Genomic DNA, 21,724 nt, shown 5'->3' on the forward strand with positions numbered 1-21,724 from the left:
CTGGAGTTGCCCAGCCCAGCCCTTCCCTGTCCACGTGGGACCGTAGCTCGTTCCATCCTGAAAGCATATGTTCCCCTAGTTATACGTAGCACAAATGGTGTAATTACAAATGTCTCCTTTAGGCATGATAAACATTTTAACACCCACACGAGTCAATGTATGATTGGACTATCTCCTGTTTGTGAGAGTCACATGCAATTCCTTTCATCAGCCACCCTGACAAAGACCTTTCTCTGTGTCACCAGAAATGTAATCAGACACACCCAGGTCCCTATAAAATCTGAAGTGGGCATTTTCCCCAAAGGAAAGCAGAATCTTCCACTGCAGCTAAAGAAACTCAGAGGAACAGGGACTTGATACTTTAGACATCAAAATGAGAAGGGGAGAGAGCGAAGAAAGGGGGGAGTCCATAAGGCACAACGAGGAATTCTCCCAAACTGACGTGACTGTGACCCTCCACTCAGAGGGCATTACCAAGAGCCCACAGGTGCCAGACCCATGTCCCGAGGGAGAAGGAACATCAGCCATCTGTGCATGAGCTCAGTTACTGTGTGGGGACGCTGTCCAGCCTAAAACATCTGACCACTCCAATTCATGTCCAGCTGACAAGTTTATTCAATCCCTGAACCGGGATCCAAGGTGTCTCCCTGTACAAAAAATCCGATCTCGGGAGAGGCTGAAACACCCCAAACGGCAGCTGCCGATGGCCACTGTGCCCGCCTCATCAGCAGCTCTGCAGGGGCCTCACCAAACACAAGGAGGAGGCAGCACTACTGCCCCCTTTTCACTGGAGGACGGAAGGCACAAGAACGGAGGGACCTGTCTGAGGCCACTTGCTGGAGTGCAGCGGAGCCCTGCCTACAAGCACAGACTGGAATCCCGGCAACACAGGCCCGCCAGCACCTCCTGAAGCTGCCTTTTGGAATGATCTCCAGGTGAATATATAAAATAGAAAAAACTATTACATTCTGTTGCCCTATCCCTTGGCTCCAAATTGCTTGGCTTATCATCACAGCCACCTCCAGGGGTGCTGAGCTCTGCTTCTCAAGTTTCAACTGTGGAGAAGGATGAGGGCTCCTGGGGCTTGGAGGCAGCCCACCCTGTGTCCTCAGAAGCCCATTCGAGGCTTTTTCCGGAGGGGCTGAGAGCCAGAGAGGATGGGTGTGTGCTGGCGGGAGCGGGTGGCCTGGGTGCTGGAGGCCTGGGAGGAGGGGGGTGTGCCAGCATGTCCTGGGGTGTCCCTTTGGAGTGGTAGCTTGGCCATGTAGTCACGGAGGGTCTGCCGCCGCTCTGAGGGGATGCCCTGGACCCATGCATCTGGAGTCAACTCCTGGGACGGCGAGGTCATGGGGGACCGAGGCAGAGCACCAGCAGATGGCCCCTCAGGACTGTGAGGGGGGCTGGTGCCATCTGAGGGGTCCACATGGCCACTGAATGAAAAGGTGCTTGACAGCTGGGTCCGGCGCTTGGGCCGCCTGGGCTGTCTCTTGGGCCCTGAGGTCCTGACCTGCCGCCACCTCTCCCACCAGGCAGCCCCTCGGCCTGCCCAGGCTTCCCCCAGGCGCTCACTGAGCTCATCTGCTGGGCCTGACTCGGGTGCAGGGGGTGGCTCTGCCATGGGGAGGGAGCCCAAGTCTCTCTGCAGCAGGAGCCGACCTTGGGCCATGGCCTCTCGCAGCACGCCCAGCTGCTGCACCGCCCCTTCCTCCCTCTGCAGCTCTATGCTGCCCAACAGGTGGTGGTGGTTGAAGGTGGGTGCTGTCCACACAGGAGGAGCTGGCGGCACCTTTAGCAGGGCCTTCAGCCACTGGCTACAGCCAGCAGTGTCCTGGGGGGTCCAGGAAGCCGTTGGGGCATGGCAGTCAGGTCTGGTGTCGCTGGGAGGCCGGGCATCTCTGTGGGGGCTGGAGTCGGCCTGGGGGCGGAGCTGCTGGTAGAAGACATCTCCCGCCACGGAGAGCTGGAAGACCACCAGGCCTGGTGTGGAGGCCGAGGGCAAAGGCGGGACAACAGTGGCCAGACCTGAAGACAGGCATGACAATGACCTGCAGGGGCTAGCGGGGCAGGGGGTGTTTTCCAATTAACCCACTCCCCACCCAACTCGCACCCCTCCCCCAGCACACCTATGGTCGGAGCTTTCAGACGCTCCTGCAGCCGCCACTGGATCTTAGGCTCCAGCAGAGGAAATGCAGGGAGAGAGTCGGTCCTGGAAGGAAGAGACTGGGGGGGCCCTGCCAGGCGGGGTGCCGACACCCCCTCTCCTGAGGAAGGACAGACAGCTGAGGTCCCAACCAGACCCCGCCCGTCCCATCTCCCACACGCCGTCCACCCCGGCCTGGACCCTCACCTGTCAGGTGCAGCAGCTGCAGCTGCCCGGCCTGGCCTCCCAGGAGCAGAGGCTGCACACAGCCAGGCTGGGGCGGAGGCAGCAGCTGGGCCAGCAGGATCGGGGAGGCAAGGCCGTGGTTCCACTTCAGCATCGGCACCAGGGGGAGGCGCTCGTCCACTAGGTAGAGAGAGAACTGGGGCCCAAGAAAGAAGGGGGATGTGGCCGAACCTGGGAGATGAGCTGTGCAGTGGCCTTTCCCAGGCCCCACGTGGCTCTCCTGCTGAGCGCGGAGTCCCAAGGGGCGGCAGCACACTCCCATCGGCCTCCAAGTGCCTCTCAGCCTGTGCCTGCCAGCCCTGAACAGGAGGCCCTTCCCGAGTGGGTGGCACCTTCACCAAGTCTGACCAACAGCTGGGTGGACAGATAGAACAAGTGGGAAAGGGGTGCCCAAAGAGGTGGGGGGAGCCTTGCCAGCAGAAACCCGCCTGGACTTCCCAAAGCCACCCCCACACTCTTCTGACCCCAGAGTCTGTGCCTGAGGCACGTCTACGAATGTCCCAAGGAGGCGGGTGGAAGGCAGACCTGCTCCCTCAGAGCGCCCACCTCCTGCACGGCAGAAACTGTGCAGCTCGGCTCGGAGGCCCCGCCCTGAGCCCCGCCTCCCCTGCTCCAGCCCTAGCAGCAGCTGGAAGTGCTACTATTCCCCACCTGCCAGTTATCATCAGCTGTGAAACCAACTGAGGATTTGGGCTATAGATTCATCCAGGATTGAGTCTGGTTTGCCCTGTGGTTGTCTGGGCCCAGCAGAGCCGCTGGTAAGCCGCAGCCTCTAGTGACCATCTGAGACAGAGCAGAGGCAGGGCCGGGCGGTGTGGGTGCCACTTACCTGGGTACAGACGAGATGGAGAGTGGGAGGGAGGCATTCAGGGCTGGAGTGCCTCAGGTATTGGGTGAGTAGGACACGTTCCCCTTTCTGGCATGAAGCCTCTGCCCCCACACGAAAAAGCAACAGACCACAGCCTGGTGGGCCCTGGAAGAGAAACAGGATCAGCCCTCTCCGCACTCCCAGGCCTGTGACGCAGGCCTGCAGCCAGCCTGGCACGCACTGCTCTGTGGCGCGGCAGGTCTCCAGCCGCCACCCCATACCTGAGTGTCAATCATCTTCACTCCAGTGCGGTCACCCACAGTCAGCACCCGAGGGTGGGCGGTGAAGTCTGCCCAACGCCAGGAAGAGGAGTCCCGGAACACGAGGGTCTCGGGGTCCTTGTAGACTTGCTGCAGCCTTGGGGAAACGGGCAAGCCATGGGCAGGGGGACAGGCTGATGTGGAAGGGGTTCAAGGGTCACGACATGCAGAACGGGGAGTGGCCGGCTGGAGTTCAGTCTGTTAGGGTGGAGGATTTCACGGGAAGGGGCAATACCCATTCTCAGGGCTCCACAGGCAGACGGCTCCTGAGCGGCTGCAGATGGCCAGCTCCCCCGGCAGGTGAGGGCTGCAGGGCAGGAATGCATTAACATCGAGCTTCGCACCCCTTCCCCCAGCCCCTCCTCCTCACCAGCCTGACTCCCCCCTCACCTGAGGCTGATCCCTGTGGCCCCCTTGTCCACCTGCATTGCCTGCAGAAGGGCTGGCTGCCACTGTTTACCGAACTTCCACACGGCACAGTGGTAGTCAGAGCGGACAGCAAGCAGAGCTGAGGAGGGATGGAGTCAGGGGTCAGGGCCAGACAGCAGATCAGCCAGTGAGGGAGGGAGGTATGTAAGGGCCTTACTTTCTCCCTGGACGGTGCCAGTCACCACCTGCCGGACAGGTCCCTGGAGCTGGATCCGTCCAGGTTTCCCAAGGAATTGGGGGTTGTCACCTGGGGCCAGAACGACCTCTTGGAAATCTGGGTCTCTCACTAAGGATCAGTGCACAAGCTATGGTCACTGCAAATCCCCCAAATTCCTACCCTTCTTTCAACTACGCCAACAGCACCTCCTCCATCAAAGGGGAGCCTGCTGGGATCTCGTCATGCGAGAAAGGATACGCAGCCTGTCCAGGGCACCTCCAGCGGGGTAGACCAGCTGCCCGAACTGGGGTGTCCTTCCAGGCACCCAGGCCAGCGCGCCCCCGGTGCAGGCCTCATCCAGAAGCAGCTGCTCCCATCGCAGCACCAGCTCCTCATGCAGCAGCTCTGCCAAGTGGCTGGCCACCGACGTGCCCAGGATGGGGCCCCCGAGGATGGAGAAGCGGCGCTGTCGGTTGCTGAGGTAAGCCCAGGGACACCTGGCGACACCAAAGAACATCAGGAGGGTCATCAGCGGCACTCAGGGGAGAACAGGTCCCATCCCAAGGAGGCCAAGTGCAGTGGACAGATTTCTTATTTACCTAGAATTTCTTCCTTTGAGAAACCACCCCATCCTGTTCCCATGCCCTGGAAGCAATCACATGGCCCAGACCTGGCCACCAAAAACATTCCATTGCCCTTGCCACAGTGACTGGTTCACAGATGGGTGTGAGACCCAAGCCAAGCCAACCAAAGTCCTTTCTGGGACTTCTGATGCCTCAGGAAGGTCACTGGCTCTTTCCTTAGATCATAAGCCATCTTGCTGCCACCTAGAGACGGCCTGTCTAGGAACTGTGCAGGCAGAGGCAAGTGGATGAGAGAGCAAAGAGAGACACAGCTCTATGACTATTATTTGAACGCCTGGATGTAGCCATACCTGAAGTCCACAAATTTAAACCTGCTTTCCCCTGAGATGACTTGCAGTTGGAAGTCTGATATAACAAAGTACAGCTCAGAAAGCATGGGGCAAGGGGAAGTGGGTATGATGGACACCTGGATGTGCATCCTAGAAGCTCCTACATCCCCACCAACAGCTAGGCCTAGCCGTCTCCTTTCTCATTAGCCACTTGCCCCCAGGGCTGATGTCCACCGAGGTCCTGGAGCAGCTTCTTCACATTGACCACTGTCGTCTTCTTAGTGCAGCTCTGCATGGAAAGGCCTCGTCAAGCTCACACAGCCTCGAGTTCACCCCTGAAGGAGAGCAGGGAGGCCCTACCCTGGCATCACGGGCTACTCACCCCTGTTCCCACCAGCTTGAAATTCTCCAGCATCAGCTTCCCTAGTGGTGCAAAGGCTACGTCTCCATGATCCCAGAGGAACCGGCTGATCTGGGGAGAGGAGGCCAGGTCACTAAGCAGTTTCCAGATGACGCAGCGCTATCCCCCATGGGCCCACTCACCTGCTCAGTAACATCCAGCACGACTCGGGGTCGCCTCCGATACCTGTACCCTCCTCGGAAAAGCAGGTCCTGGGCAGTCAGGCCAGGTTCCCAGGGATCTGAGAAGGAGGTACGGAAAGGGCTGGGGAGGGCACAGGAGTACAGCCAGATGGCCTGGGCAACTGGAGGTATCCAAGGGCCCTGAGTGGGCACAGGCTCAGCAGGGAGAGGAAGGTCTCAGGAGGGGGAGCAGCGTGGAGTGAGCCCGGAGGAGTAAGACGCTTACCGACAAGGGGAGGCAGCATGGGGAGAGGCCCAGGGGTCGCCGGCTCCCACAGCAGGTCCTTGGTCACATGCAGTGCCCCATTCTGAAGGGAAGACAATCACAATGACAGTATCACGATAAGTACCTTCCCTGGGCCGGGCTCTGCACAGGCATTCATCTTTTATCAACCCATCCAATCCTCACAACACTGCTGCGAAGTTGGGATGGCTGGCATGGTCGTTTACTGATGAAGAAACTGAGGCACACTGCCACGTGCCCTAGATGACAGAGCCAGTAAAGAGAAGAGCTTGGAGGTGAACCCAGGTAGCCGCACCTCAGAGCTCATCTTTCCAGCCTCCACCTGTGCTGGCTCTCAAAGAAGGAAGCCCCTCCCACCACCAGTGGCTGGTCGGTATCCCACTTAACCTCACTTCCATTCCGGAGACCTTGCAGTCACTCTGGGAGCCCGTAGGTGGCTCCACCTCCCTTTGCTGGGCTGGCCTGAGACATTTCAGCTGAAATACTCAGGAGACAAAAAAGGTAGCAAACCAGACTCCCAGAGAAGCCCCAATTTGAGGTGAGACCCTCCCTCGTAAGGAGGCCATCCCTGACTCCCATCCCCCAAATCGCGGCTCCACTCTCTCTTTTTATTTGCTAACCCGCTTGCCTCTGCCAGGCTCCATTTCTAGACAGGATGTCTCCAAGGGGACACCAGGTGGCTGAGGATTCCAAGCAAAGAGCCAGTGTCCCTCCAGAGGCACCAGAAACCCTGGCAGGTCTATCGTTCCCTCTCCCAATCCCACCACGCTGTTTCAGCATTCTTCCGGTTTCACTCCAAGCTCTGATCACATTTTGTAAACACCTTATCCACTGGATGAAGTTCACTTGTTTATTCTCGCTCAACTTAGCTCTCTGTTCCAGGAGCTGGAGGTCAGCTGACTGATTGACGCAGCATTCCCAGGCCCTCAAAAGGAATCTGGCACAGTGGGGGCATCCGTCTAGGGATGGCAGGGTAGCCTACATACCCGAGAAGATGGCACAGCCTGTGTCTCAGCAGACTCGTGAGAATGCCACCCCACTCTGTGGCCTTGTCAACTGGGGTGAATATTAGATGGGGAACCAGGGAAGGGGTGCACCCTGGAGCTGCCTGGGCCCCTGCCTCCATCCTTACCTTCAAGTTCTGGGGCTGGGCCTCTGGCAGAGTCAGTGCGTTTTGCCAGCTGCACATGAAGGACAGGTCAGAGACATCGTTCAGACCAAGGGGGCCGGTCATAAACAATGTGGGGCGGAGGGAGCTGGGAAAGTCCATCTTGGGAACAAGGATCAAGCAGCACGCTGGCCGCCTCGAGAGACTGGAAGCTGGTAAGGGGCGCCAGGGTTCCTGAGGAGTGAAAAGGGCACTATGAGAAGCATATGTTCTTTGAGGAAGCAGATAATAAAACACAAATGAATATGTAGCTCAATGCCAAGCAGTAATGGGAACTGTATTAAAGCTGGACACCCATCCAGGAGAACTGGATCTGGTAACGGGCCCAGGGTGTTGTTTCAGCAAAGACAGCCAGGAAAAGCCTTGTTGAGAAGGTGGCATTTGAGCACAGCCTGAACCTAGTGAGGGACAGAGCCATGTACACAACTGGGGAGAGGGTTCCAGGCAGAACGATCAACAAGTGTGAAAATCCTGGAGCAGTGAAGTGTATGAGGAACAACGAGGCAGCCAGAGTGAGCAAGGTGGAGAGCGGTGATGAAGCCAGATCACTGCTGAGGGGCAGCCTCTCACACAGCTCCTAAGCACCGTCATCATACATTTAGACTACACACACTCCAAGATAAAGCTTCAGTTACTCCACAGCCAGGGACTGCATCTATCATCATCTTCCTACTGTCAAGTGTAATGTTCCCACAGAAAATGCACTATGGGTTGAATAAAAATAAATTTATATCACAAGGGGCCGGGCGCAGTGGCTCACACTGGTAATCCCAGCACTTTGGGAGGCTGAGGCAGGTGAGTGGATTACCTGAGGTCAGGAGTTTGAGACCAGCGTCACCAATACGGAGAAACCTCATCTGTACTAAAAATAGAAAATTAGCTAGTGTGATGGTGCATGCCTATAATCCCAGCTACCTGTGAGGCTGAGAAAGAAGAATCACTTGAGCCTGGGAGGCGGAGGCTGCAGTGAGCCGAGATGGCGCCATTGCACTTCAGCCTGGCAACAGAGCAAAACTTCAAATAAAAAAAAAAATTTTTTTTTTTTATATCACAAGGCTTTGGTAAGTACACAGTCCAGGGCTGGGCACGGCTGTTCACACATGTAATCCCAGCACTTTGGGAGGCCAAGGTGGGCAGATCACGAGGTCAGGAGATCGAGACTACCCTGGCTAACAAGGTGAAACCCTGTCTCCACTAAAAATACAAAAAATCAGCCAGGCATAGGGGCACGTGCCTGTAGTCCCACCTACTCGGGAGGCTGAGGCAGGAGAATCGCTTGAACCCGGGAGGCAGAGGTTAGCAGTGAGCCGAGATTGTGCCACTGCACTCCAGCCTGGGAAACAGTGCAAGACTCCATCTGAAAACAAAACAAAACAGCAACAAAAAAAAAAAAAAACCAAAAAAAACCCACAAAACCCCACAGTCCTCTGCAAGTTTGAGTAGCCATATTACCCCGCCTTTTTAATTAGCAAAAATAACGGGCAGAAATAACAGCAGAGCTCATTGACCAAGCGCCAGCCATCTATCTGCCAGGCACCTGCTAAACGATTTCCTCTTCTATCGCCATCCCTGTCACGGAGTTCAAGAAACTAAGGCTCTGCAAGAACTTCAGTAGAAGAGCTCTTAAGCTGCCACAGCCAAGACTAGATTCGCATCTGATTCAGAGGCAGAGCTCTGAACCACTGCTCTCCCATGCACCGAAGGGCGAAGGCTAGCATTAGGATCTCACTAAACAAAAACCTTTTTCCTTTGGCCAGGTGCGGTGGCTCCTGCTTGTAATCCCAGCACATAGGAAGGCCAAGGCGGGCGGATCACCTGAGGCCAGGAGTTTGAGACCAGCCCGGCCAATATAGTGAAATCCTGTCTCTACTAAAAATGACAAAATTTGCCGGGCGTGGTGGCGCACACCTGTAATCGCAGCTACTCGGATGGCTGAAGAACGAGAATCGCTCGAATCCGGGAAGCGCTGGTTGCAGTGAGCCAAGATCATGCCACAGGACTCCAGCCTAGGTGACTGAGCAAGACTCTGTCTCAAATATAAAACAGAAACAAAAGTATTTTTCCTCGGAACCGCACAGCCTGAAACGATCCTTCGCAGGTGGAGGTGGCTAGTGGAGCACACGACCCCACAAAAGCCCTCGGACAAGGCAGCCTCGACTTCCCCGACCGGCTTCCCGCCCTCCGCTGCAGGCTCTCCAGAACCCTTTGGACTTCCGAGGCTTCAGGACTCCGTCGGGTCCGCGCTAACGCCAGGCCGGGGACGGCGAAACGTGAGCCTCATGCCGCGGGGACGGGGGATTCGGGGATTTCTCCCCTCCTACATCTGCGGGTGCACTCCTCCCGAACACGCCCAGTCTGCGCGGAGGAGGCATATGCACTTACGTGGCCCGGGTCCGGTCGTGATCTTCAAGAAAATGGGCCGCGGCGTGAAGCTCGCCAGACCCCGACACCACGAGGGAAACCTCAGGTAGAACCACAGATCCAGCACTCAGCCCCGCCACGGCCACTCATGGTCTTCCGGTTTGGACCGGAAGTGCCTCCTGGGAAGGCAGGAAGTCCCGCCTCCCAGCCTGGCCTGATAGGGTCCTGGCGGGCCCCGCCGGGCGGCAAGGGAAGGGGCGTTCAGGCGGCGCGTGGGCGGCGGAAATAAAGCTCCCTGGAGTCTCAGTAGTGGAGGTTGTGTGATTATAGGTTCGAATCCCACATCTGCTTCACCAATTTCCTCCGCGTTATATTAAATTAATCATTTAACGAAGTATTACGGAGCACCTACAAAAGCCAGGTAGTCAGTAGGTATCCTAGTGAGTGTCCTTAAATCCTAAGAAGCAGGCTTTATAAATAAGAGTACAAATACCTCCTGAGAGTGAGGCTTTTCAAGGGTTGGTCAGGCAGGGAGAGCTTTAGGCAGTGGTTCTCAAACTCTAGCAAGTGTGCAACAGCAGAAGCACCTGGGGGACTCATTAAAACACGGCCTCCAATTGGGTGAGTCTGGCTTGGGGCCTGATAATTTGCCCAAGTTCCCAGGTGTTGCTGAGACTGCTTATCTGGGGGCCATGCTTTAAGGACCACTGTCCAGTCATAAACCTCACCGTTATCCTAACCTAGTACTTCTCAAACTTGAGTGAGCCTCAGATCCACCTGGAGGGCTTGTTGCAAGTTTGCTAGGCTTCAGCCTACCTCTGCCTCCTGAGCTGTTGATTCAGTAGATCTGGGACGCGGCCCAAGCATCTGCATTTCTAGCAAGTTCCCAGATGATGGTCGTCCAGGGGCCACACTTTGAGAACGGTTGCTTTAAAGAATCAATTTCCAAATTCTCCAACTGTCATCTATAGTTCTTTTTTTTTTTTTTTTTTTTTGAGATGGAGGCTGGAGTGCAGTGGTATGATCTCAGCTCACTGCAACCTCTGCCTCCCGGGTTCCAGCAATTCTCCTGCCTCAGCCTCCCGAGTAGCTGGGATTATAGGTGCATGCTGCCATGCCTGGCTACTTTTTGTATTTTTAGTAGAGATGTGATTTCACCATGTTGTGCAGGCTGGTCTCGAACTCCTGACCTCAAGTGATCCACCCGCCTCAGCCTCCCAAAGTCTTGGGATTACAGGTGTGAGCCACCATGCCTGGCCTATATCTTTATGTGGGAGCTTTTACCTGGACTAAAAGTGTCGGCAGGGCTGTGTTCCCTTTGAGAGGCTCTAAGGAAGAGTCCACTGTCTTGCCTTTTCTGGTTTCTGGAAGCTGCCTCCATTCCTTGGCTCATGACCCTTTTCCATCTTCAAAGTCAGCAGTACTAGTCGAATCCTTCTCATGAGGCTATCTCTCTGGTTTTGACTCTTCTGTCTCCCTCTTTCCCACATAAGGACCCATGTGATTACAGTGGCCCCACTCAGGTAATCCAGGATAATCATCTCCCTGTTTTATTTTGTTTATTTGAGACATGGTCTCACTCCATCACCCAGGCTGGGGTGCAGTGGTATCATCACGGCTCACTGCAGCCTCAACTTCCCAGGCTCAGATCATTCTCCTCAGTCTCTCGAGTAGCTGGGATTACAGGTGCCAACTACCATGTCTGGCTAATTTTTTGCATTTTTGGTAGAAATGGGGTTTCATCATGTCACCCAGGTTGGTTTCGAACTGTGGGCTCAAGCTACCCTCTCACCTCAGCCTCCCAAAGTGCTGGGGGTTACAGGTGTGAGCCCTATTTTAAAGCCAGCTGATTAGCAACCTTACCTCCACCTGCAACCTTAATTCCCCCTTGCCAAATAAGATACTCGTAAGTTCTGGGGATTAGGCTGTAGACATCTTGGGGGAACCATTACTTTGCCTACCACACTAATATTCTACACTACCCTTATAAAACACATATCCAGTGTTGGCACTGGGAGGCCAATTCCACTTCTTCCTTCCCTCCTTTCTCTGAATAAGCCACTGTCAATTTGCTCTTGTAACTGACATATACTTAACATGCAGTGAAGTGCACAAGTCTTAAAATGTACAGCTCATTGAGTTTTTATTCATACATACATAGAAACCCACATAAACATCACACAGATCAAGACAGAGAACATTTCCATCACTCAAGAAAGTTCCAGACAGGCATGGTGGCTCATGCCTGTAATTCCAGCACTTTGGGAAGCCGAGGTGGGAGGGTGGCTTAAGTCCAGGCATTCAAGATCAGCCTGGGCAACATAGCAAGACCCCCAGTCTCTACAAAAATTTTTTTTCAAAAAAGAAAATTCTCTGGTGCCATTTCCAGTCAATACTTCCTTCAAGAAGGACCACTATTTGGGCTCTCATCACCATAGTTGAGTTTTGCCAGTTCGAGAACTTTACATAAATGGAATCATGCAGGGGATGTGTCTGGTTTCTTCTGTGCCATGTACCTAATAGATTCACCTGTGTTGTGCATGTGGCCGCTGGCTCCTTTTTAAATTAGATTCATGTTCCGTTGTGTGAATATACCACCATTTATTTGGTCACGCAACCTCCTGTTGGTGAGCATTTGGTACGTGACTGGGTCTGATGACTTTGTGGAAATCACCCTGTGGATATGTGCAGACTTCAGTCCATTTCTGGACATCTGCCGTGCTGTCCCTTCACTCCCCTGGGCCTAATCCCACTCTCTGGGCTGCACGCACACACAAAATGGAATTGTTCTTCCTGATGCCAACCCTTGACAGTTTGGGAGGCTGAACTTACCTAGCCCACCACACCTGCTCCTTTCAAGTCAAAGGTTCTGGGAAGACTCCACCGCCTGCTCCTCATATGCCCCTGTCCTCACTGTCACAATCCTGGTGAGCACTGCCAGGCCCAGCTTCAGCAGCAGCAGCAGCAAGCACTGTGACAAATCTTACAGACACTGGTCATGATTTCCCCAGTTAGTGACTGCTATGAGACTCAGTTAAACTTGCAGCCTCCTTCAATCAAATATGCGTTGCATCCCAGTAAGCCTTGTGTGAATTGTCCTCACCCCTGTCTTTTTCATCCCATTTTTCCTGTTTCTCTTCATCTCTGGCTCCTCACCTTAAAGGATTGCTATCTTGTGGTATTTGTTTGAAATCAACTCAAAATCCCTTCTTATAGAGAAAAAAGGCAGGGTGGCAAATGGTTATTTTAAAAAATTTTTTTATTTCTCTTTTTTGAGACAAAGTCGCTCTGTTGCCCAGGCTGAAGTGCAGTGGCGCAATCTCAGCTCACTGCAGCCTACACCTCCCGGGTTCAAGTGATTCTCCTGTCTCAGCCTCCCAAGTAGCTGGAACTACAGGTGTGCACCACCACGCCCAGCTACGTTTTACATCAAATGGCTAATTCTTGGCTTGAGGGCACTTTTGTTTGGCCTCAAAAAGGCCTGCAGTGAGATTTTAAAGTGTGAATTCCAGTGATTCTGCTGCGATAGTGTGAACCCCTCATTTGTGGCGTTGAGGGCTCCAGGCTCAGGCAGTGAAGCAGCTGGGCAGCGCTGTGATGTCGAGGGGCCTAGGGGCCTAGGACAGGAGCCAGAGTGTGAAGTTAGACCCAAGGCCCCCAGATCTGCCTCCCACGCTTTCAAGACTCCGGGACCATGCCGGGTTAGAGAAGCGGCCGCTAGAACAGCCTCGCACCCACCCACCCACCGGAACTTCCGTCCAGACAGTGGGACGTTTGACTCAGCCCTCCGGATGTGGGCCACAGCGGTTGGAAGACTGGCCTTCCCATTGGCAGGGTGCACTGTCGGTCACAGATCTAAGGACTCTCATTGGCCAGAGGCGGGGCAGGGGTGGAGCCCATAACGCGCTGTTGGCCACGTGCTCCCCACGTGAGGTAATCCGCCCTCTGCGTGTAAAAAAGGCGTGGGCAGCGCGAGATAGGGTCTAGCGCTTTGGATCTCCGTTGGTGGCCATGGCTTCGGCTTCTCAGGGCACAGACGACTGCGGCCGCAGAAAGCCCCGCCTGGCTGCATCGTTAAAGATAAGCCCCGGACCCCGTGCCTGGCGACCGCCGCCGCCCCAGGCCCAAGATGTCTGGGAGCCCGCGCCCGCAAAGGACCACGCAGGGGGCGACTGGTGCCAGGCCTCGGTGTTCGGGGACAGTGGGCCTGGGGCAGGGGCCAGAGTAGGAGAGCTGGGGGCAGCCCAGGCGTGGGAAAGCTTGGGGGAACAGATGGGGAAGGCCCCGAGGGTTCCTGTGCCCCCCGCAGGGCTGAGCCTGCCACTCAAGGATCCCCCCGCCAGCCAGGCGGTGTCCTTGCTCACGGAGTACGCGGCCAGCCTGGGCATCTTCCTGCTCTTCCGGGAGGACCAGCCACCAGGTGAGGCCGGCCTGGGGCATGGGTGTGCGGGGGGCAGGGCTGCAGACGCCTGGGTCCGGGGTTGGGGGTGGGGGGTCTGGGGAAGATGGATCTTGGTCGGCTCACAGACACCACCAGAGCATGACCTGGCCTGAGTCCGGGGCCTCGGGGTGGACTCTGCTGTGGGCAGCGGTCTCTAAGGATTACCAGGCACTCAACTGTGGCAGGGTCACGGCATGTGAACGTTGTCCCCACCTGATGCCCAGGGAGGTTAAGGCCCCATGGTATTTCTGCACATATTTTTTTTACGGGCACTTACATGCAGAATGAGAGCCACTCCCCTGACTCAAAGATATTATTAAGCACAGTTTGGTAAGGGTTTACCTCTGCATACGTGATACAGAGGCAAACCATTATTTCCTCTTCTTCAAGACATAGCTCTCAAGCCCCTTATAGGTTTTTTTTTGGGGGGGGTGGGCTAGGGTGGGGGGGTGTTTTTTGAGACAGGGTCTCGCTCTGTTGTCCAGGTTGGAGCGCAGTTGGAACGATCTTGCCTCACTGCAGCCTCTGCCTCCTGGGCTCAAGTGATCCTCCTACTTCAGCCTCTCAGGGAGCTGGGACTACAGGTGGACTCCACCACACCTGGCTAATTTTTGTATTTTTTGTAGAGATTTTGTGGTTTCACCATGTTGCCAAGATTAGTCTTGAGGTCCTGGGCTCAAGCTATCCATCTGCCAGCCTGCGCCTCCAAAGTGCTGAGACTACAGTCGTCACCCACCACACTTGGCCCAGAGTTTTAATTTAAAAGTTAATCATAGACACCGTGCTTCTTATCCCTAAACTTTCACGTGTATTTATTTATTTATTTATTTATTTTGAGACAGAGTTTCACTCTTGTCCAGGCTGAAGTGCAGTGGTGTGATCTAGGCTCACTGCAACCTCTGACTTCTGGGTTCAAGTGATTCTCCTAACTCAGCCTCCTGAGTAGCTGGGATTATAGGTATCCACCACCAAGTCAAGCTTTTTTTTTTTTTTTTTGTATTTTTAGTAGAGACAGGGTTTAACCATGTTGGCCAGGTTGGTCTCGAACTCCTAACCTCAGGTGATCCACCTGTCTCTGCCTCCCATAGCCCCATAGTGCTGGGATTATAGGCATGAGCCACTGTGCCCAGCCTACTTTTTTTTTTTTTTTTAGACTGAGTCTGTCACCTAGTGACAGTGGTGAGATCTCAACTTGCTGCAACTTTTGCCTTTCCGTTCAAACGATTCGTGTGCCTCAGCCTCCCAAGTAGCTGGGATTACACATGTGTTCTACCATGCCCAGCTAATTATTTTGTATTTTAGTAGAGATGGGGTTTCACCTTGTTGGCCATGCTGGTCTCGAACACCTGTCCTCAGCCCCCCAAAGTGCTGGATTAAAGGAGTGAGCCACTGCACGCAGCCTCATGCACATTTCTTAAGAATAAGGGCGTCTCTTCTGTAACTGCAATACAATTATCAAATCCTGGAAATTTAACATTGATAGAATTCTATCTAATTTCTATTCATATTCAAATTTTGCCACTTGTCCTAGGAATGCCCTCATAGCCATTTTTTTCCCACCCTAGTATGGCATATTACAGTTGGCTGTCACATGTCTTTAATCTCTTACCTGAAAGGGTTCCTGTCTTTGTTTTGCACAAAATTGATGTTTTTTAAGAGTAAGGGCTGGTAGTTTTGCAAATGTGCTTCAGCTTGGGTTTGTCTGTTTCCTCGGGGCTGAGTTCAGGTGATGCATTAATGAAGCAATGTAGAGTCCTTGGCCATGCATCCCATCGGGAGGTGGGTGATCTTGGTTTGTCCCCTTGGCAATGTGAGCTGCAGGGGTTGGACTAGGGTGGCATCTGCCAGGTGTCTTCACTTTCTCCTTTTTGCTGAATAAATCATCTAGGGGAGGTATTTGGAGATCCTGTAGATACCCTGTGCCCATAACATTGCCACTTGTGGTTTTAGAAAATTTTGCATTGATTATCCCCAGATTCAGTCGAGGTTAGGATGGTGGTCAGGTGCTGGTTTTCCAAAGCCAACATTCCTTCCATGCCTGTGTGTGGTTGCTGGTTTTGATGCCCATTTAGAGCAGATAGGTCTCAGTGCTAGTGAGGAGTGCTGAAATGGGTTCCCCTCCACAAGGGAAGTCCCCAGAGGGGCAGTCCTTGGGAGAAACAGTTTAGCAGCAAGTACTGTAAGCTTATGTAAGTGTGTACCTTTGACCATGTGATCCCAGTTCCAGATTTTTCATCTGTCTCTTTTGTGTTACAAGTAGCACCCAAAATGATACTGCTAGATAGAAAAAGCGTTCACATATAGGGTCCCTGGAGGAGAGGAAATAAAACCAGTGTGTCTGTGACAGGTGGAAGTACTCACAGCCTTCCTCCAGAGAACAGGGTGGCGTGGGCTCTGGAGAGGGACCTGGATATGGGTCCTGGCACTACATGGGCAAACTGCCTGCCCTTTGTGCTCCTCCTCTGTGAAATGGAGTCATGCATCCCTGTTGTGGAGAAGTTGGGTGAGGATTTGGTTGAGTCAGCAATGGGTCATAGCCTGCAGAGGCACTCAAGGGTGTGCACGGCATGGGGTGGCGATGGAGCCCGTGGAGGAAGGGTGTCAGGGTCCCTATGTCTCGTATGACCTTATGTCAGGTGTCAGGAGGAGGCAGAGTGGTACCTGTCACAGGGCCAAAGGCTAGGGGGCTCCTTCCTCACCCCCCTCCGTCCCCAGGTCCCTGCTTCCCCTTCTCTGTGAGTGCGGAGCTGGATGGGGTGGTCTGCCCTGCGGGTACTGCGAACAGCAAGACAGAGGCCACACAGCAGGCAGCGCTCTCTGCCCTCTGCTACATCCGGAGTCAGCTGGAGAGCCCAGGTAATGGAGGGCCAGGCAGCTGAGCCCCAGATGGGGACAAGAGGCCCAAGGCTGGCAGTCCTGCGGGGAGGCTGAAGCAGCTGTGTGTGTGCATGTGGGCAGGAGGTGGGTTGCTGCAGGGACCATCTGGGCATCAGGACCTGACCTGCAGGGAGCCATGGCGGGGGACATGTGCTGGTCCCTTCTCTCGTGTCCTCTGTGGTCACTGGGGATAGTGACTTCTAGAGGAGCAGCTCGTGGAATGTCCTGTGTCTGGAAGATGAAAACTTCCTCTCTCTGCCTCCTTGGCTTCCTGAGGGATGGAGGGTGGGCCTTGGCGCCCACAGCAGCCTGCCCTCCTTGCCTCTTCCAGAGTCCCCCCAGACCTCCAGCCAGCCTCCACCGGTCCCCCTGAGTATAGGTAGGTGGGCTCTCAAGGACCCAGGCTCTGGTGTTGAGGGGAGAGCCGTGGGTCCCCGTGCCATCTGTGCCCTCTTACCCTGGCACAGAGAGCATCCTGACCCATGAGCAGCGTTGTGCGGCCTTGGTAAGCTCCGGCTTTGATCTCCTGTTGGACGAGCACTCACCGTACTGGGCCTGTAAAGGGACTGTGGCTGGAGTCATCCTAGAGAGGGGTAGGAATTGTCCTAGCCCCGGTCCCCTGGGAAGGCCCCCTCGGGCCCCCTGCCTCAGGCTGAGCTGTCTCTGCCCCTCCCTGCACAGAGATCCCAGATGCCAGGGGCTACGTGAAGGAGATCTACAAGCTGGTGGCACTGGGCACTGGCAGCAGCTGCTGTGCCAACTGGTTGGAATTCTCGGGCCAGCAGCTCCATGACTGCCATGGCCTGGTCATCGCGCGCCGGGCCCTGCTGAGGTGAGGGGCCGTAGGGTGGGCACTCGACAGCAGCTTTCGCCGGGAAATGGTCGCGCCAACCACCCTCTGCCTGTCACTCCTAGGTTCTTGTTCCGGCAGCTCCTCCTGGCCACATGTGGGGGACCCAAGGGCAAGGAGCAGTCTGTGCTGGCCCCCCAGCCGGGGTCTGGACCCCCATTTGCCCTCAAGCCCCGCGTCTTCCTGCACCTCTACGTCAGCAACACCCCCCAGGGCGCGGCCCGTGACATCTAGTATGCAGGGTCCCCAGGGCAGGCGAGGGATGGGGGTCCCTCAGTTGGGCTGCTGGGTGGGAGCCAGGGTCAGAATAGCAGCTTTGACGCTGGGGTCTGTCCCCTCCCGGCCCGCAGCCTGCCCCCTACCTCGGAAGGTGGACTTCCACACAGCCCGCCTATGCGCCTGCAGGCCCACGTGCTCGGGCAGCTGAAGCCTGTGTGCTACGTGGCACCCGTGCTCCGTGAAACCTACGTCAGCTGCCTCTCAGCCAGTGATAAGCTGGCGCGCTGGGCTGTGCTGGGGCTGGGTGGTGCCCTGCTGGCCCACCTGGTATCCCCACTCTACAGCACCAGCCTCGTCCTGGGTGAGCATGTGGCAAGGGCTGGGGTGGGAGGGAAGGGCAGGGAGGTCACTCACCTTGTCCTGTGCCTTCTGCCCTGCAGCTGACTCATGCCATGACCCCCCAACTGTGAGCAGGGCCATCCACACCCGGCCCTGCCTCGATAGTGCCCTGGGGCCATGCCTGCCACCTCCCTACGCCCGCAACACCCTACACCTATTCGCAGGGCCCCCAGTGGCCCCCTCTGAACCCAGCCCTGACACCTGCCATGGCCTGAGTCTCAACTGGAGCCTGGGGGATCCTGACATCGAGGTTGTGGATGTGGCCACAGGGCGTGTGAAGGCCAAGTGAGGAGGGGCCCCTGGGGCTGGAGTGAGGAGGGGTCTGGTGATGGAGGGCTCCGTGCATGAGCTTCCTGACCTCAGGTCTAACCCCAGCTCCACCCCTTGCTAGCTCCATGGTGGTGGTCATGCCTCTGCCTGCCCTGTGACTCCTGTGACATTGTCACAGTATGAGAGGAGGTAGCGCAGGGCGTGCCCCAGGCCTGCTGGTCCGGCCTGTACCCTCTGATCTCCGTGGCGTCTTCTCTCCGTCCAGTGCCACCCTTGGGCCTCCCTCCCGTCTCTGCAAGGCGTCCTTTCTCCGGGCCTTTCACCAGGCTGCCAGGGCTCTGGGGAAGCCCTACCTCCTGGCCTTGAAGACCTACGAGGCTGCCAAGGTCGGTCCATCCCCAGTCCCGGTCTGTCCCCAGTCCTACCGTCCCTGCCCCCAGCAGGCACCCCTTCTCAACCCCGCTCATCTCCTGCCCTAGGCTGGGCCCTACCAGGAGGCTCGCCGGCAGCTCTCCCTCCTCCTGGACCAGCAGGGCCTGGGGTCTTGGCCCTCGAAGCCACTGGTGGGCAAATTCAGAAACTGAAGCAGGCCTCGGCCGGGCCCAGGTTCCTGAGCCAAGCTGTACCCCTGTTGTGGGGAGTGCCCTTTCTGATTGGGGTGGGGGAGAGTATGGGGTGACAGGGTGAAACTGGGGCGGGAGGGAGGGGCTTTCTGTGGGTGGGAGGCTGCTGCTGCACATTTGGGCTTGAATAAAGAAGTGTTTCTGGTACCTCCGTGTGCAGTTGGCTGTGTGTGTTTGTGTGTGTGTGTGTGTGTGTGTGTGTGTGTGTGTGTGTGTGTTTGGGGGTGGCCAGGGACCCTTTGTTTTCAGGGAAAGCCACTCACACTTCCTTTGGGAAGCCCTGTGTTCACTGGGCTCCCACCTGGAGCCTCTTACACAGCCACTGAATTGTCACCCCAGACCCTGTTCACAGGGCTGGAGGCAGTTTAGGAGGGGAAGTGACCTCCCCTGGTTCCTCCCGTTTTCCAGCCTGTGTGCTGGGGGAGGCCCCCGAGGCCACAGGTTGGGGGGGTTGTAAAGGGCAGGAGGGCAGGCTGCTTGGGTATGTGAGTGTTTTGTCCTCTGGCCACTGTTGGGGCTCCAAATCTTTGCCTTTCTGGGCTCCTAAGATGGGGGGAGTGGCAGAGAACACCCTTCCCTGGTCAGAGCTTTAGCTGCCCTGGCCCTTGAGGGTGCTCTGGGGTCTGGGCGGCCTGTGTTGAGGGGTGTGGGGGGGCATGAGCAGCATCAGCCGTTTCCCTGGGCTGCCCAGCCGTTTGACCTGAGTGAGTCGCTGGACCGCTAGAGCCTGCATCCTCCACCGTGGAGAGGGACAGTGCTGCCAGGTGTGGGCTCGGCTGTTCTCTCTCCCTTTCCTCCAGGGTAGCATGGTAAGCCCACGTGGCAGTCAGGCACTGCTGACCCTAGACGAGGAGGGAAGATGGTGAACACTGAAAGTGTGCACACACATGTTGAGAAATGAGTGTATGACAGAATATGTTGTTTACTAGGAAGAATGGTGCAAGGAAACCTAGCTCTCCACCCGCCCCCAGAGTGGAAAACTATTTGGGGCATTCTGAAGTGGCAGGACAGTACATATTAAACACTGGTTAAAACAATTCTTTAAGCGCAGGACGTCTGACCCTGCCCCTGTGGCTCCCTCGTGGAGAATCCTTTTTGGCTTGTTTGTAATCACTGGTAAGCGGTCACCAGCTGCCTGCCTGGTATATTTTTGTGTTATGAGAAAATACCGAACATCTGTTTGTTAATGATCATCACCTGTTCAGAGATAATACACGGCGTGGGTCAGAGTCTGCTCTACGCCCACAGCCTGCAATGCGGTCAGCCCCTGAGACTTTCAGCTCCGAAGGCTGTTGGCCCCCGATAGTCCCACTTTTTTGTCCTATCTGTGTGTCTCTCAGTTCCTTCAGTGCTGCATGGGTGGGGGTTTCTACAGTCAAGCTGGTTCTCCGTGCACACACACACACACACACACACACACGAGGTGAACACTGAAAGTGTACACACACATCCCTGGAGCCTCCCTCAGGCGCTATATCCGTTGAGCAGGAGCACAACAGTTTTGAAGCCCACAGACCTGGGGCCAGGGATGGTAGAGGACTATGGCCAGCCCTGTGACCCCCAGCCCTGCTGACTCCCTCCCTGCATCCCCAGCAGTTGCAGGATTCCAGAGCTACAGCCTGCTCTCCCATGTGGGCCTGGGACACTGGTCAAAGATGGTGTGACGCTTAATTTTGTGCCAACTTGACTGGGCTCAGGGCTGCCTCGATGGCTGGTTATGCATTATTTCTGGGTGTCTGTAGGGTGTCTCTTGGAAGGATTAACATCTGACCATTGGGCTGAGTAAAGAAGACTGTCCTCCCCAATGTGGACAGGCACCCTCCAATCCATTGAGGACCTGAATAGAACAAGAAAGCAGAGGAAGGGGATTCATTCTCTCCCCTTAAGCTGGGACACCACAACTCCTGGGTCTCTAGCCTTCAGACTTGGACCAGAATTTACACCATTGGTTCTCCCAGTTCTCAGGCCTTTGAGTTTGGAGTAGAACATCACCACCTGGGTCCCTGGCACCCAGAGAGCAAATGGTGGGTCTGTTTAGACTCCCATTTCGTGTGGGCCAATCCCCTGCAATATATCTCTTTGTATAGCCTGTGGGTTCTGTGCATCTGGAGGACCCTAACCGATGCAGACAGGTCCCTCCAGAGCTGTCACTCAGGGCCAGGCCTGATGTTGAAGCCATGCGATTGGGTCCTCTACCTCCAACCCCTCTTGTCTCTGCCACTGGGCCTGTGTGGCCGTGGACATGGCCAGCCACTTAACCTCCATGCATGTGGGTTGACTCATCTAGAGAAGTAATCGGAGCGCTGGTCCCAGGGATGTGTACCTGGCCGGCCAGCCTGCCCATCTGCAGGCCTGGGCTTGCTTTCTGCTTGTCTGCTGGGCTCTTGTCTCCTTTTCCCACAGTGACAATGACATGGGAGAATCTGAGGGAGATGCAGTAGAGGAAACAGCACCAGGGGACAGATCAGACAGCACCGGCAGGCACTACATGTCTGTTCTGTTCTAACCTCCCATAGCTCTCCATGATAGATGTGATCATTGTCTCAGTGTACAGGTGAGGAAATGGGCAAGGCGCACTTAGGTAACTTCTGGAAGAGCACCCAGCACCTGAGGTGGGCTGGAGCTGTGGTAGTGTGCAGGCCGCTGGGCATCCAAGCCCTTCAACTGCAGTCCCCAC

At 55.6% G+C, this 21,724-nt stretch overlaps 2 protein-coding genes across 5 annotated transcripts; one reads left to right on the forward strand and one right to left on the reverse strand.

Annotated features, from left to right (window-relative positions):
- Nucleotides 1-85: 85 nt before the first annotated feature.
- On the reverse strand, nt 86-9,549 carry TAF1C (TATA-box binding protein associated factor, RNA polymerase I subunit C). 4 transcript variants are annotated; one of them, XM_032284556.1, is made up of 16 exons: nt 9,390-9,535; nt 8,916-9,033; nt 6,972-7,181; nt 5,822-5,903; nt 5,557-5,654; nt 5,396-5,485; nt 5,229-5,302; nt 4,359-4,597; nt 4,101-4,217; nt 3,905-4,022; nt 3,750-3,821; nt 3,476-3,611; nt 3,216-3,359; nt 2,348-2,522; nt 2,124-2,261; nt 87-2,022 (listed from the first exon to the last, which is right to left on the reverse strand). In XM_032284556.1, exons 3-16 carry the CDS (start codon nt 7,107-7,109, stop codon nt 1,109-1,111), a joined length of 2,535 nt encoding a protein of 844 aa, XP_032140447.1. In that variant the 5' UTR covers nt 7,110-7,181; nt 8,916-9,033; nt 9,390-9,535; the 3' UTR covers nt 87-1,108. The 4 variants fall into 4 exon arrangements, with proteins under 4 accessions (XP_032140450.1, XP_032140447.1, XP_032140449.1 ...); XM_032284558.1 differs by lacking the exon at nt 8,916-9,033 and having other exon boundaries at nt 5,396-5,480; nt 9,390-9,549; XM_032284557.1 differs by lacking the exon at nt 8,916-9,033 and having other exon boundaries at nt 9,390-9,549.
- A 3,757-nt stretch (nt 9,550-13,306) lies between these two features.
- ADAD2 (adenosine deaminase domain containing 2) lies at nt 13,307-19,192 on the forward strand. The gene is made up of 10 exons (XM_032283897.1): nt 13,307-13,788; nt 16,525-16,665; nt 17,018-17,065; nt 17,154-17,279; nt 17,368-17,518; nt 17,602-17,769; nt 17,887-18,116; nt 18,196-18,439; nt 18,690-18,810; nt 18,904-19,192. The coding sequence occupies exons 1-10, from the start codon at nt 13,380-13,382 to the stop codon at nt 19,006-19,008; spliced, it is 1,743 nt and encodes a 580-aa protein (XP_032139788.1). The 5' UTR covers nt 13,307-13,379; the 3' UTR covers nt 19,009-19,192.
- The last annotated feature ends 2,532 nt before the right edge of the window (nt 19,193-21,724 follow it).

The sequence above is a fragment of the Sapajus apella genome, unplaced genomic scaffold (assembly GCF_009761245.1).
Source record: "Sapajus apella isolate SASKATOON/1434 unplaced genomic scaffold, GSC_monkey_1.0 scaffold15, whole genome shotgun sequence".
Taxonomy (NCBI): domain Eukaryota; kingdom Metazoa; phylum Chordata; class Mammalia; order Primates; family Cebidae; genus Sapajus; species Sapajus apella.

Excerpts from the sequence above, each read along its gene's own strand:
- ADAD2 (XM_032283897.1), top strand. The coding sequence starts at position 13,380 with ATGGCTTCGGCTTCTCAGGGCACAGACGACTGCGGCCGCAGAAAGCCC. Across the intron at positions 13,789-16,524 it reads CCGGGAGGACCAGCCACCAG|GTCCCTGCTTCCCCTTCTCT; the intron begins GTGAGGCCGGCC and ends CTCCGTCCCCAG. Across the intron at positions 18,440-18,689 it reads ACAGGGCGTGTGAAGGCCAA|TGCCACCCTTGGGCCTCCCT; the intron begins GTGAGGAGGGGC and ends CTCTCCGTCCAG.
- TAF1C (XM_032284557.1), bottom strand. The coding sequence starts at position 7,109 with ATGGACTTTCCCAGCTCCCTCCGCCCCACATTGTTTATGACCGGCCCC. Across the intron at positions 5,655-5,821 it reads CATGCTGCCTCCCCTTGTCG|ATCCCTGGGAACCTGGCCTG; the intron begins GTAAGCGTCTTA and ends CCTCCTTCTCAG. Across the intron at positions 4,218-4,358 it reads AGGTGCCCTGGACAGGCTGC|ATTTCCAAGAGGTCGTTCTG; the intron begins GTATCCTTTCTC and ends TGAGAGACCCAG.